The following is a 15,901-nucleotide window of genomic DNA, read 5'->3' as shown; positions in this document are numbered from 1 at the left end:
TTGGTTGATTTTAGTGGGAGATAACATTTTGTAAATTATGATTTTCTAAAAAGTGCAGATCTGAATACAGAAAAGGTTGTTGTTATGTGAAAGTATAGCATATGTAGACTGAAAAAGCATCATTTGTTTGGTGGGTTTTTCTTGACCATGAATAACTTTACCATTGGCAGTGTCTGAATTTTATACGGACTGGTACTTAAGCTAAGTTACTGCACTGCTATTGTCTTTACTTCCACACTGAGTTTACAAATATACAGCAGTTGAGACATTTTACTAGGCTTTGAACTTCATTCAAGTTTGATGTTGGAAACATTTTGCCTTTGAACTAGAGTTTGCTCTTAAATAACATTTTAAAATGTTCCATCTGGACTATATTTAAACAATGTAAAGCAGATAATGATTCTTTGACAACATCTGTATTAAACTGACACCTATGCTACAGGTATTACTAATGTAATAAATTAAGAGAATTATTCAAAGGGAAACATGCCAGGCACACAAACCTCACCTAAGATTGTAAAACGTATTCAGGGAATATATTTTATGTTTTTTATAAATTATAGTAAAAACACCTTGCATCTCTGTCTGTTCAGCTTCACTTCAGACACCCCATATCCTAAAAACATTGATCTATCCCTGAAAGTTCACTATTGTGAATCATGTGCCATATGCATGTACTTCATAAAAATAGTCTCTGACTGACTATTTAGACTATCGTCTGCTTTCCTAATATAGGATGATTATTCCCCATGAATCCCTGAGGAATGCAGTCTATTGTTCTTCACAGACAAATTAAATACAGGTACAGTGAAACCTGTAGAAACCAAACCTCACACTTTCTTTGGTCCCTATATATCCGGTTAAGTACCAGTCCATATGAAATTCAGACATGCCAATGATAGAACATCTTCGCTAGCCAAGTGTTCTGGTCCTGCCCCCCCCCCCCACCCCCCCAGTGAGGAGGGAAAAGGACCCAAATCCTTGGCTAGTGAAGATGATGATGATAGAAATGATCCATGGTTTAGAAAACCCATCAAACAATAAATTTTTTGCCTATATATACGTAACAATAGTCCTTTTTATCTCAAAGGTGCAGTGACCAAAACGAAAAAAAAAAAGACTGTTTCTGTGGTCTGTTATTGATTCTGATTAAAAACAAAACTGAACTGGGTGGGTTTTTGACATGCGTGAATCACCTTCTGTCTGATTTTTATAAAGACTGATACTTAAATGCATTTGAACCTTGGTAAACTGAAAACCAGTCTAAAATGAACCAATTTTAAAGTTCAAAAAGGTTCAGTTTAGACAGATTTTACTGTATATGTGTACACATATGTAACTTGTGCACCACAATAATGTATGACAATTATTATAATGTTTTGTTTTAAATCTATGAGTCATAGAATATTGTCATCAGTGATAACTAACATACACATAACCTTAACTTGTGTCACGGCATTTAATGAAGAAAAATTATGTTCAATTTTTAAAACGTGCATGTTGACAAAGACAATTTAAATATGTACAACTCCAAATCAACATGTGAAAATAGAGTCTGGTTAACTTCCGCAGGCTCCCCCCTAAAATGTTTAAATTTTAGTCTGATTAGAAGAAATAAGGTTTTTACTTTAAACATTTCCCTTTTTAGTATGAATTTCTGCTTGATAGATTTTATGCTTGGAGATTTTGTTGGTAACATTGGAAGGTTGTTAAATAATAAGTAAAAGATCAGCACCCGGTTGTTCAACTTGTTGTTACAGCTAACACTGTCGTTTCATCTTAGACCTTATCATCAAGCAACTATTAAACTCTGTATAAAGTTTTTCTCACACTACAATTTTTCAGATGAATCTTACACAAGTGATTAATTACTTTTAAAAAAAATTGAAATAAGTACCAAAAATACTTTCAAGCATACCTCAATTTTTTTAGCTTAAATAAGCCTCCTGCATGATAATATCATTTAATCACAGGGGTTTGCTCCCAATATCAAATATGCAGCCTAACTTGTACATATACTAGTCAGGCTGTATATTTGATAGTGGAAAAAGGCACAAAGCACTACAACATAGGTAGAATGGTACTATTTATTTCCTATAGGCAACAATAGTAAAACTTTTGAAAAATTCACCCTTTCAAAACAATGACGGAGCTATACACTGACTTTTTTTCCTGTCATATCTTCATTTCCCTATCTAAAATTGTGAGCAAAGTCATCGCATAACTGTCTTGTCTCTTTGGTATTTTAAGCAGATGATGTTTGGGGTCAAAGTTCCCCCCTTTTTCTGTGAATGGCAAATAAATTTTAAAAAATCATAATATTTATATAAAATGGTTTTCAAAAAATATAATGCAATTTTTTTAGAAGTATAATAATGTTAGAGTCTGGAATTAATAAAACATTTTGGGTATCAGCACAATTTGTCCAATCACAGTGTCCAGGAGTATTTACCTGAGTAGGGTACACAAAAGGCCAACCTAAAATAATGAGAAATAGTACCGTTCTACCTATAAGAGTATCTATAATTATCCATAGACTACCACAGTAACTATCACAGCTATAAATCTATACCTGTATTTTAAGTTCTGGTATTGAGATCCTGATAAAGACAGTGCCTGTCTGGTTTTCTCCTGTGTACCCGTGTGTAGGGCTCCCTGATATAAAGCTGACATCGCCATTATCAAGACCCCCATTCGGGAACTCTGGGGGTCCATTGTAATGTCGTGAGGGTGATGTATGGAACTTATTCATTGTGATGGTCATCCCATTCTGTAGCATCTAACTAAGTTTACTCATCGCCTCTTACCACATCTCTACAAAATAAAAATCAATGCATTTTATATAATCTATTGGTTTCATTCTTATGAAACTTTGATAAATATTTTTGTGAAGGGAACTACTTTTGAAATAATTTTGTTTGTTTTATCAAGCGTGGACATGGAATTTATAAATAGCTTACCATTTTAAAACTGTTATCTGTAGAGTGTACACCATACATGCCTTAAATAACTATTTCAAGTCTTAGCAGAGAACATATTTTATATCCATCTGCAACATGAAAACTGATTTGTTCAATGTGTCATAGTTTTCCCTTCCTCTTTCATCTACCTTGGACTTGACTTTTTATGAGTAACATGGCGGATGTTTCTAGAAAAGCAGAGGATGCTTACCCTAATAGTACACCTGGTCCAACCTCCGATTTGATTGGAGTCCAAGTTGCTATTTACTTTTGTTACTTTGTATGTATCATTTTGGTTATTTTATGTTCTTTGTTGTGTGTGTTTGTTTTCAATGTCTGATCTTTGTCCCTGGATTACATTCTTTTGATTTCTGTTAGAATCTTGGTTCCCTTGAGTACTCTTAAACAAATCAACCCTGGGAATAGTGCACACAAATGACTCTAGTGTAAATGAAAGAAGAAAAGTTAGAGATTTTACTTTATTACTCAGCTGATTAATCAGGATTGCTAACACACTGAGAATACAAATGTGATACCAAATGATCAGCTTGTAAAATCTTCATATTAATGTTATCAAGTCTATCTTCATGAATAATTAAAGAATTATTGAAGTTATCCTGTTATTTACACACACAAACACCATTTCCGCGGTAACAACAGACCAACAAAACACATAACAATATCCAATTAAAGAATTAAAGATCATCCTTTGATTCACATACAACTATGAACCCTAAATGGCTCCGTATTTCGATACTTTTAGTTTCTTCTATTCATTTTATTTTTTCAATCCTGAACTTCCTAAGAATTTAGTTTTCATGCTGCTTATGAGCTTGAAACACATATACAGCATACCAAAATTTGAAATATTCATATGATTAGTATTTTTGTAATCCTAGATACCAATAGATCTATATCAATAAAACAGGACAAAAAAGCAACTTCCTCGTTAACAAAACATTGAAATAACAGGTCTATTCAAGAAAACATAACAAATCAACTCCTTCCTTTTACAAGTACCAATTCATTCATAAACATGACCTACAAGCTTACAACAAACTATTTTACAAATTATTTTACATCTACCAGAAACTGGCATATATTCCTGATTTTGAATAATTTTTCTGGAACCTAATCCTGTATCCAAGTCATCAGTGAAATTGCAAGACTGCTTCTAGGGTGTCAAATTAAAAAAAAATGAATCTGAAAACATACCTTTTTTATAATAATACATATTTTAATCGTCTACTATCATGTTTGTGTTCATTGTACATTACCAAAAAAAAATGTTAACCTAGCATTTTGTAATTTACAAATCTAATTACTTTAAATTGTGCTATTCATAACTAGTTGGCAATGTGTTGAAGTGGATGTATAAAGGAGTTTACTTACAGGAAAACCATGTTAACATTTAATACACAAAGACTTGTTCTGAATTCCACACCTTCTGATGCAAGCCATTTGTAACTGTTAAAACACATTTATTACAGTGTATTTAGAACAGGGTTTCAATTTTTAGGACATTGACCCAAACATTTCAAAAATTGCCTGAATATTTTCGAAGTTTCCTGACAAATATTTTGGAAAAATCATAAGACATGACTGAAAAACTTTGACCATTATAACAGTGTACTTATTATCCTAAAGTCTTCCGAGCCACACAAACTTTACATCTGTATATAGTTTGCTAAGTGAGCTTTCAAGTCAATACATTTTTAATACCAGTAGGTATTGGCTAACGGCATACTTAATTTAGAAGTATCATTTGTCTGTAAAAATCTGACATACCCTTGTGTGTCTGAGTGTTTTAAAGAAAACAGAAATAGTAAACAACTCCTACCTCATACATTTTAAGGAAATATTTGTGTGTTATCATCTGGAATGCAGTAAACAATTACATGCAATGTTTACAGTCCACCTTATGCTATCTCAATTTAGACAAAAAAATTTCCCTGTGGACAGGAAGCAATGGCCAGTCATATCAAGTTCTAAACAGGAGTTCAGACCTCAAACAAAAATAATTAAAAGTTCATTCTTTTAGCTCACAGAATCAGTTCTAATTTAAAAAAGCCAGTTCTCTGAATGTAACTGTTGTTTCTCCTATGATAAGTTGCAAAAGAGTGACTGAAAGTGTCCTGAAACAATATGCAAAATAAAAGATACTAAAATCTAGTCAACAAAATGTAACCTTCAAGTGGATCAGGATATACAATTACTGACAAGTTCTTTGTTAGCCTAATGGTTAGAAAATTCAACAAAGGGAATTCAAGGAAACTAGGACTCAAACAGTAATCAAAAAGGGAATTCAAGGAAACTAGGACTCAAACAGTAATCAACAAAGGGAATTCAAGGAAACTAGGACTCAAACAGTAATCAAAAAGAACATAAATCAATGACTTGACACACATATCATAGAACATGAAATAAACAAAAAACATGGATTCAAAAGTAAATGAGCAACTCAGACTCCATTAAAAACCAGTATCATGGACCAGGTGCACCAGTAAGGTAAGCATCCTCCGCTTTAAAAAAAAACCATCAAGTTGCTCATAAAATGTTAGACGAAAGAAGAGATCTATGACACTATCAATTATAGACATCCTGATTTGAGAATGCACTTTTAAACACACACACACAAACAGAAACTTCAAATACAGGGAAAAATATCCCTTAAAACTTCAAAACAATTAAAACTAAAAAAAAGTCCTCCTTACCTATTACTACTTATAGTTCCAAACAGAGTTATGGTAATTGAACAAAGAACAACCAGAAATTGTTGACAACCCAACAAGACTTTTATGACAGTAATACATCACATAACATCATATAACACCATAAATATACAGTCTTATATCAGCCATAAACATGTAATATTAAAGACTATCATGGCCAATTTATACCTATTTTGGTATATAGACAAATATTGTAAATTCATTTTATTCTCTGTTTACTATGATAACTTGAAAAAGGACTTGTATTTCAGAGAATTAAAAAGGATATATGGGGAATTAGAAAGAATATTTGATAAATTAATAGTGGATCTATTTGAATGTCAGTAATTTTTGTCTTAAAGCGAAATCCAGACATTTCAAATACATGTAGAAACTTTATTAAAGTTCATAAACAAATCATATAAACTACAGGATGACATTGTGAGGCAAAAAACAATCTAGAAGGACTTAAATGGTAACTTTTCAAGAGGAAATGATGCTTCTTCTGAAGATTATGCAGGGGTTCAATTTAGCACTGATTTGAGATCAGGAGTCCTCAATTTAAGATGCAAGGTCACCGAAATTTCATTATCTACCATACTTTAAATATACTCTTACTGAGAGCCCTTCTGGTGGACCTATTTTTTTAGGATACAATAATGTCCAGGATTTTAACTATTTAAAACCCTGCAATGATGGTTTAAAATAGCAGAAATATCAAATACCTGTATTATCGTAATAAAATTTTGATTGGAATTTTTTAACTCAAATTTCGACCAATTATACTACATGAAAATCTGACTCAAAAACTTGAGATTTTCAAAGAAATCCAGGTCTAACATATCAATCTTCTAACATCAATTTCAGCAAGTATTCAAAATCGTAATATATATTTGTAGCCTTGTTTTGTTTAAAGCAAAGGCTGTCAAATGAAATTCATCTTAGCCAAGCAGCAAAAAATTTACAGAACCAATAAATCCCTTCATAAAGGAGGAATTTTATACTAGCTATTAAACAACACTTGGTGTTCCCTTAAATAACCTCCACCCTCTCTTGTTTATTGTTTGTCACCATTATTATGATTGACAGAAATGTACAGTGCAAAACTGACAGTATATAAATATGACACCATTTCTTAATTAATGACTAACCATGGAATTACATCAATAATCAATTTATACTATTTAGGTAGACAAAATTATGTTACTTAACACGTTTCTAGATATATCTATTGATGTTTTACAGAAAATTTTACTATCAAGTTTTCATCAAGGCAATCTTATATTATAAAATTTAAAAATCAAGCATCATACTTTAGGCAGCAATGAGGGTCAAGATTTGGAAATTTTTCTAGCAATGCATTTTCTAAAGTCAGGGTTCACATATAATATAATATAAGTATATAAAGTTAAGACCAATATCCAGTTTCTGTGTTCATATTTAATATTCTAATAGTTTACAAATTTTGAATTGGAATATATGTTATTCAATGACAATCCATAATTTTGGCTATTTTTTATTAACACTACAAGTAAAATCCAAAACTTTGTGCAATTTGAATATTGGTACTTTGAAGAGCTCCACAGTCTGTAGAGGGTAATTTACAGTCAAAATCACAGAAACTAAAGAGAATGCATACAAGTAAAGATCTCTGTTTAAGTATAAACATTGTTGCTATGTCCAGGATCGTTTAGTGAATTGACTTGTAGAACAGAGATTATACTTATTACATGAACTGTGGAAGGATTTCATATGATTCAAGATAAATCCATAGTCTAGTTTCCTGGTCACCGGAGAATTATAATCTGTATCCATACAAAAATGTCTCACTTTTAACCTAGATTTAACTTTTTACAGGAAAAGCAATAAACAGGTTACATACTGTTTGTGAAAATTTGTCCTTTGATCTTTTTCAAGCATTGCTTCCTAAGATTTAAATGTTTTTAAAATAACAACAACATTATGGATAAATTCTTCTCTTTTTGTTCGTGTTAGGGACAGATACTTTCCTTTTATACTGGCTGCAAGACTTAGATTGAACAGTACACTAAAGAAAATGATATTGATGCATTAAAACTACACAATATCTCATGCAAAATGATGTCTTTTCATTTTTTTGATTGATGTGAAACTTAGCAAATTGGAAGAAAAAAAGGTAAACAAAATATTTTGCCATATCTTATAATGGAACATGCAAAAGTTAACAGATTGCTGAATTTATTTTGATGTTGTAAAACAGATTGTATTTTGCGCCAAAATTTGCATGCTCCTGAAAATTACCCACTATATTGTATAGATTTACAAATTTTATGATCACAGTACAAAGGAATAATTCAACTGACAAATGTCCATTAATGATGAATGCTCCAATGCAATCTTAATTTCTTCTGACCCTAATTCCTTTGAAAAAGATTTAAAAGAAGATAAGATGAGTTAAATAAAATTAATATTTAAAAGCCAGTAAAAGTTTCAGAATATTAGGATACAAAACATATGAAAGAGACAGGCGAGACACACAATTAAACTGTATTATCATTAAAACAAATCTACTCCCTCGTGTAACAGACATGCAGAACCTCTAGACAGAAATGCATTAGTAATTTTAGTGAACCTATCAGCCAAAACTTGTTATTGTTCAAATCATGATATGCAAATCAAGCACACCTTCAAGCCTAGTTAAACTAGAGTGTTAAAACAATCAGTGGATAAACAGCTTACCAATAAAATGGTGTATTTCCTGGCAAAATATACAATGTACCTGCCACTTCTCCATATCATATCTGTATGGTCAAACACTAAGCCTGAAGCTAGTATAATAAAATAATGAGATTTCTATGTACAATCTGACCTTTTCTGTTTACTGTCATTTCTCTCTTTTCTTGAGGAAAAGTTTTGTAGAAAACATTGACCTTTAATCTGACGGGGATTTCCAGTTGTCAATGATTTGTACCAACAGAGTAGAAAGAAAACTTCCTTTACAGCGAGGAAAATAGTTAACTTCAGGGAAAAAGAGTTGGTCAATGATCATTACTTGATGACATTCCTAAGGTAGTTGAAACTGGAAAAATTAACAAGATTTTATTCTAAGTAATATGATTTTAAGCAATGCCTCTAATGGATGGAGCTCATTCATTGTTTATGGGGCACTGCCATGTTGCTATGGACGAAGTCTCATTCAGTGAGGAGAACATATGAGACTTTCTTCTAGGAAAGCTTAATACATTTCTACACAGCCCACAATTTCCATCTTATTATTAGATAAATAGATAAATATAAAATCATATCCATCAATGTATTAAAAGACAAAACAGTGCCTCCACACATGCGCAATAGTCCAATTCCTTGTCTAAAATTTGTCACTTCCGTAAGAATATTTCTCAGCCATTCATAGCTCTAGGCCCAGTTTCATTTAAAAAATCTCAAATTGACACTTTCCTCAAATCCTTGCATTTTCCACAAATCTTCAATTTTAAGCCATCTGATTGGTCGAATTTGAGTTGAGGAAAATCTCAATTTGAGATTTTTTATGAAACTGGCCCTGGTCTTATAAATACAGAACGTCACTGACGCTCCATCCATATAATCTCAGTTGTCCAGTTAACTATCTAAGAAAGTTCATCAAGTGTTTGTCCTTGAATCAACCCTATTCCCTGAGGTTAACTAAAATGCTTTCAGTAAAGTATCAATGTTGTTAGTATAAGATCCAAACAATAATTTCTCACCATGGAGAGAAAGCCATACATTAAAGTGTTGATATAAACACAAATCACAGTATATATGGACCCCAACATCCTAACATGCAATTTTCTAATGGAATCATGGATTTAGAAGTTATATTTATTTAAGTTCAAAGACCTAATTCACTAAATATGTCTGGACCTATTGGGTAACAAGTACTATCTCTGAAAAAAAAAATTCAATTTTCTATACTGTTTACTAGAATGCCAGTGAATTATCAACAGGGAAACAGAGCTGTGATCAGGTGACTTTTATTTTCATAGAAGAGTGTCTTTAAGGTCAAAAGTAAATGGCGAAACTAAACCGACTACATCCGAAAAATTAAACATAGTATAATCATAGTGTTTCATTGTCTTTTCCTGTCGATTAAAGTACATTTCAATCAACACCTGTAGTCCTTAAAAACCCCAAATATATCTGAAAGATCTAACATTGGTATTTCTAATAATTTTCTAGAATCAAACTTACCAAGTTAAGACAGCTAATCACTACCTTGCATGACACTAGCTCAAAACTGACAATTGAATCAAAGAAAGTAGAGTTTAAAAAGCCACACACAGAGAAAGTATGACCAAGTAACTACTGGGAATGCTTTAATGCCTGTTTGAAAATAAATAAATTGAAAAAAAATCAAAGTACAAGTCCTGACCTTTACAGATTCATAAAAGCGGAAAAAAGTTATCATTTTACAGCATTACCGAATTCCCAAGATAGTCTGGGTAAACAGAATACACATGTATGTAAACTACAACTAAATGCTGCAGCATGAACAAGTACTGCGGTCATAGTTCACATCCATGTCTAAACATCTGCCCATTTAATTATCTCTAAACAGACAACTTACAATAGCTGCAATTATTTTATTTTAAAGCAAACAATTAGAAAGGATCCACTGCTATTATAGTGCAGCCTCTGTGTTTAGACTGAACAACTTTCTCATTGACAGTTTTATAGGCAAGTGTTTGATTAACAAATGTTTAAAATGCATTGAAATTGGCATAAAAGGATTCAAAAGAGGTCCAGTTTAGACAGGTTTCTTGTTTAACATGGTTTGGTATAGACAGGTTTCTTATTTTGTATGGTTTGGAATAGACAGATTTCTTGTTTTGAATTGTTTGGTATAGGCAGGTTTTACAGTAATGAAATAAATGAAAGGACAGTAGAACCTACATTAACCAAATCTGTCTAAACATTGTTAAGGTTTGGGCAAGAGTGGATAACAATGGTTTAAAATGGACAGAAACTGACATGACAGGATCACAGGCTGAGATAATTATTGATTTAGACCATCTTGGTGTTGGTTTAGACAGATTTCATTCCTGCATTGGTTTTTCTGATTTTACTGTACCTGTCTTATTTGGTTTGCTATCACAGAAGATTTGACACATGACTGCCTCACATACTGTTTTTCACCTAAGTTTGTTTATTAGTCACTAAGAGGAACTGTCAGATAATATTTCCACAAAACACAACCTTTCCTGTGTATCAAAACATGATGCTTCTATATTAACAAATAATGTATTGTGATGTTTCACTACTGAAGCTGTATAAAAATTTCCACAAATATTGATGACCAAACATTTCTGAAATCAGCTCTATCACACAACAAAGGAAATAATAAAATTGTTAAACACCTCTTCTATCCACGCAAAACTCCCTGCAAAATTGAAATTTCGTGAACATTTTCATCTCATTGAGGACTTTAAAAGGCATAAACTATAAAGAAATATTTGTCAAAAGTGAAAGTGAAACAACTTCAAACTGTACTTGACAATCATTAAGTAATAAATTTTGATAAAATTAATTGATTTTATTCAACTAAGCCTGATAAGACTGTCAAATAGAAATTAGGGGCTGATAAACCTATTATTGAGTCACAATTAGCTACGATATTGAGACTTTAGGTAAAAAGGTTAGTATTTTCACCACCACCAGTAAGAACTAGCCCAAAAAATCCCTGCGACATTGTATACTTTGGTATGCTTGGAACTTTGAATCAAAAACAAGATTTATAAGGTAAAGAGTCAAGGTTGTGCACTATAAAGAAAGAAGTACCTTAGATATGTATCAAAAACAGAACCCTCTTACTCCTGCTTTCATCTTGATTCATTGTAAGCAAGAGTTTTATTCACATAAAAAATCAGTTGATTCAAACAAACTAGATCATTTTACTTAGCAAATTGAGTCAACCTGATCAATCTAGCAAACTGTGTCAACCAGGTCATATCTAGCATGTGTCAACCAGGTCATGCCTAGTAAATTGTATAAACCAGATCAATCTAATCAATTGTGTCAACCAGATCATACCTTACAAATTGTGTCAACCAGGTCATACCTTACAAATTATGTCAACCAGATCAATCTAGCAAATTTTGTCAACCAGGTCACACCTAGCAAATTGTGTCAACCAGGTCACACTTAAGAAAACAAAGTAGGTCATACAAAGCAAGGTTTTTTATATAGAAAAATAATCAATGAAACTCTTGCCTTGAGAAATTATTATTCAAAAGGTCACATCTGCAAAACAACTACTGTCCAGAATACAAATTTAATACCACAACGCAACAACAAAACAAAACACAATGCATTTACAAAATTATCACGCCATCAATCTTTCAATAATCAGCCAGCTATTGAACTGGTCATAGCTTAAGAGTTAGACTAAATTTAACACACTATCTACAATAAACTTTTCATTTCTTTTTCAATTAACCCTAATGAACTGGTTTACATGAAAGACATTTAGTTGTATATCACATGTTATTTTGCACAAAACATCAATATATCAGCATCAGATACATGAAAAGCTAATTAGACGTCATTTCTATAACTTTCTAATTAGACCACATTTTAAACCAGTACAATGTCCTGAAGCACCAATCATGAGGAAGAAAGAAAGCCCCATGGTCTTTTCTAAAACCTCCTTGCAGCATATCAATGTATAGAGAAAAGTAAAAATCCCATTGATTCTCTGATTGATCTTAAAAGCCTATTACAAAGTACAATAAGCACATGGATTCCTAGAAAAGTAGAATATATGATAAATATGAAAAAAATCACATAATGATCAAATCTAATAAATCAATGACAATGGCCAGCTTTCCTTTTTTTTATAGAAAATGATTGAACTGTAGTCTGACCATGTCACTTTGCTGTAGTTCACATATTACAATTGATGACAGTTAACTATCAATGAATGTCTTCTAGGAAAACCTCTGAAAAAGGTAAATCACATCATCAAAAGGGTTTTCAAGTGACTATAGAGTAATTTTACCCTACCTGATTTTTAAAAAAAAACACAGGGAAGTATCTCACCATGATAAAATATGACAATTTAAAATATACTACATGATGCAGTACAACTTCAATGTACATGTAGTCCTAGGTAGGATTCCAACTGTTTTAAACACCTCTCCAAATAGAACTCTTCCCTACATCCAACGAAAGTGTCATACTTTACTACCATTATTACTTATGTGATCTTTTAAACACATTCAAAATAACTGTTTAAACAGTTGTTAATTATTTTAATTTAAGTGCTACCAGTTTACTTCAATTTGCAATAACCCCACAAAAGCTCTGGTGGTCTATAACCTAACAATTTTCAAGTTAAAGAGCCCTAGACTGAGGCAAGTTTGTTGATTTCAGACATAGTGGACACTTGCAAACTTAAAGGTGTAATATAGATTTACTTGCAACTAGGGTTCAATCTAGTGTAATTTTGAGACCCTCAATTACCGACCTTACCAACCCTTAACCTTTGAAATTTCATTTACCAAAGTCTATGACTTCCAATCCCTCTCGATCTACTCTTTCCTAAAGTGGTCCATTCATTTGAAACTCTAGAAAGTACAATGTAAATTTTGAACCCCTATGCAACTATTTCAAGTATTTTAACCAGACATTTGAGTATTAGTGTAACAGACATGAGGTGACAGACTGAGGTCAGTAATGTAACAATATTACATAATGGTGGGGAAAATTTGAAAAAAATAAGCATAAACTATTAAATTCAAATAGAGAAGATATAGAAAATAGGTAGGATTTTTGTGCACCTTGAAAATACGGTGAGACCTGTCTTAGTGACTCCCTTTATTCAGCAACAACCTTTCATGATCCACTAATATTAAAATATTTCTATGTAATGCATTCCAGTTCTACTTCAAAGTCCAACTTTCTTGTATAGCCATGAATTTTGACAGGTCACTTACAACAGGTACTTATTGAAGAAATTACAGGTAGCAAAACAATAGAGTTATTTATGACCAAAAAATTTAATTTATAAACAGTTTGTCATTCAGATGTCAACTTCCTTTATAGGGTAGAAAAAACAGAACCATATTCCCTTCATATAAGGGAAGTAAGGGGAACCAGGATTCAAACAGTAACAAATAACCAATGGATAACTTCTACACAAAGAAAACAGATATACACAACAAAGAACATGAAATAACTAGTATTAACACACATACAGGAACAAAAGTAAAAGAGCAACCCAGACAACACAAAACCTGGCTTCAAGACCATAAATCAATATACAGCTGTTTGATGGTACAGTACCACAGTGTCTAAGAATATTTATAGCATAGTCTATACAAAATCTTTTTTTTTTTAATTTACATTTAAAATTTATATTTCTATTCCTACCAGACAAATAAATACACAGGTCACTGCTATAAACTCTGAAAAACCAGTCTGGACATTTGGACAAGATCTTTGATTGACTTGAAAAATGGCAATTTCTGGACCACAGTAATGACTGACAGTCAGACAAACTTTAGCACCAAGTTGAGAATATTTTTCACTCCTTGAAAATCAAAGAGTATTTGAGAGCCATAATACCAAAAGGTGAGTCTTTTTTCTTTAAAAAACAACAAAAAAATGCTTTTGCTAGAAATAAAATCATACAGGTTACCACTTTCACTCCATTTTAGTTCTTAATTTCTAAATTCTAAATTCTGACCATAGTACAAGTACATGTATTAAAATAATCCTTACCATGAAGATTTCACAACGCAGTAATTAATTCATCGGCATGTCCTGTTATAAGTATATTGATACTTTTCAAATTAAATTTCCATAAACTATGATGTAACAAAACTTACCTAACATACCACAACAAATGAAAAATTCCCAATAGGGAAACAATCCCCAAAGTTTATCAACAGAGAACCACCCTCTGACACCTACAGTGCTGACCTCATCTCAATAGCAATAAAAACAGAGATAAATCCTGTCCAGGTATGATATCCAGAGTATGAGTCAGTGTAACATTCCAAGTCTAATTGATAGGTAATTACAGGTATAATCATATGGACAGGTGTTTCAGGTGCTAATGAAATTGATGTGTACCTGTAATTGACCTATTACTGGTAGTCTAGCAGACCACTTAATTAGTAGAACACTGATATTTGGTGCAATATTTTTGCCATAAAATCGATCTACAAAAATTGTTTTCTATTCATTTCAAATCACATCCATGTCAAAAAATGCTTAGTTCTTAATGTTCAGTAAAAAGTGAAATTCAATTCCACACAAATTAAGTTTCATTTCAATTAACAAATTATAATGTCATAGTTTTTAAAAAAAAAATTTAACAACTATGAATTCTAATAGAACAACAAAATTCAAAAATAAAAAGTACCCACAATCCTAGTGTTACATTTTTTCCAATATTAAGATAACTTTAAGATTACTTGTACATGTATATGCATTTGAGGTTGAGTGAGATATGCCACATACATTTCTATTTTTTATTTAACATCTATGGTACAAAACTCTGGATTCTATGTTGTGGTGCTAGACATAAAGGTTATAGCCATTTTACATATTAGGTTACTGTGGTACAATATGATTCATCAAAATACATGTATCTTCAGGTTATGTGATTAAAAGACCAAAAATCATGATCATATGATAAATTGTCTCAGAATACCAGTACCTGACAAGATTTTTGTGATGCCCTTACATATGTCTAAGAAAATAGATTGACAAACTGATAAATATGTACAAATGATATTCAATCTTAGATTTTCTATTAAATGAGAAAAGTTTGATTGTGAAAAAATGTGCTAGTTAATGACTGGAAATCCCTCTTTTATGGACATTCCTTTCCAAACATTTCTAGCATTGGTATTATTGTTTATGTACATCAACAAATCCTCAAATTTTTAAACATATACTTTTAATCAGAATTCATTTTTAGAACTCATGGTTGCTCTCAAATAACAAAGCACTTCTTTTAAAAACAAAAAGAAACAAAAACTGATGCTATGTCAAACTATTGCATCTACTAAGACCAAACACAGAAAGATGTACTGCCATCTATTATCATCAACAAATAAATGACAAAGCAAATTGATAAATTAATATTCACTAAACAATTCCCTCGGAGCCAAGCATTGGAGCAATGAAAGTCACCTTAAACCAATAAACCAACAGCCTCAATATTCTTATACTATCATCTACCATAGTACATAATGTAACATTAAT

General features: G+C 31.7%; 1 protein-coding gene across 9 annotated transcripts in view; it reads right to left on the bottom strand.

Annotated features, from left to right (window-relative positions):
- Positions 1-15,901, bottom strand: part of LOC148613590 (uncharacterized) — a 96,533-nt gene that overhangs the window by 56,954 nt on the left and 23,678 nt on the right. For 6 of the 9 annotated variants that reach the window (XM_088587008.1, XM_088587014.1, XM_088587011.1 and 3 more), the window contains one exon: positions 2,573-2,814. In XM_088587008.1, the coding sequence (XP_088443134.1) occupies positions 2,573-2,779 (207 nt within the window). In that variant the 5' untranslated portion in view covers positions 2,780-2,814. Of the gene's footprint in view, positions 1-2,572; positions 2,815-8,389; positions 8,479-14,407; positions 14,471-14,514; positions 14,647-15,901 lie in introns of those variants that run through there. The other 3 variants (XM_088587010.1, XM_088587012.1, XM_088587009.1) reach the window with 3 other exon arrangements.

This window comes from Perna viridis, chromosome 6, assembly GCF_037379345.1.
Source record: "Perna viridis isolate PV_CMFRI_1.1 ecotype Kerala chromosome 6, ASM3737934v1, whole genome shotgun sequence".
Classification (NCBI taxonomy): Eukaryota; Metazoa; Mollusca; class Bivalvia; order Mytilida; family Mytilidae; genus Perna; species Perna viridis.
The sequence above is the reverse complement of the archived record's forward strand: the minus strand, read 5'-3'. Positions and strand labels throughout refer to the sequence as shown.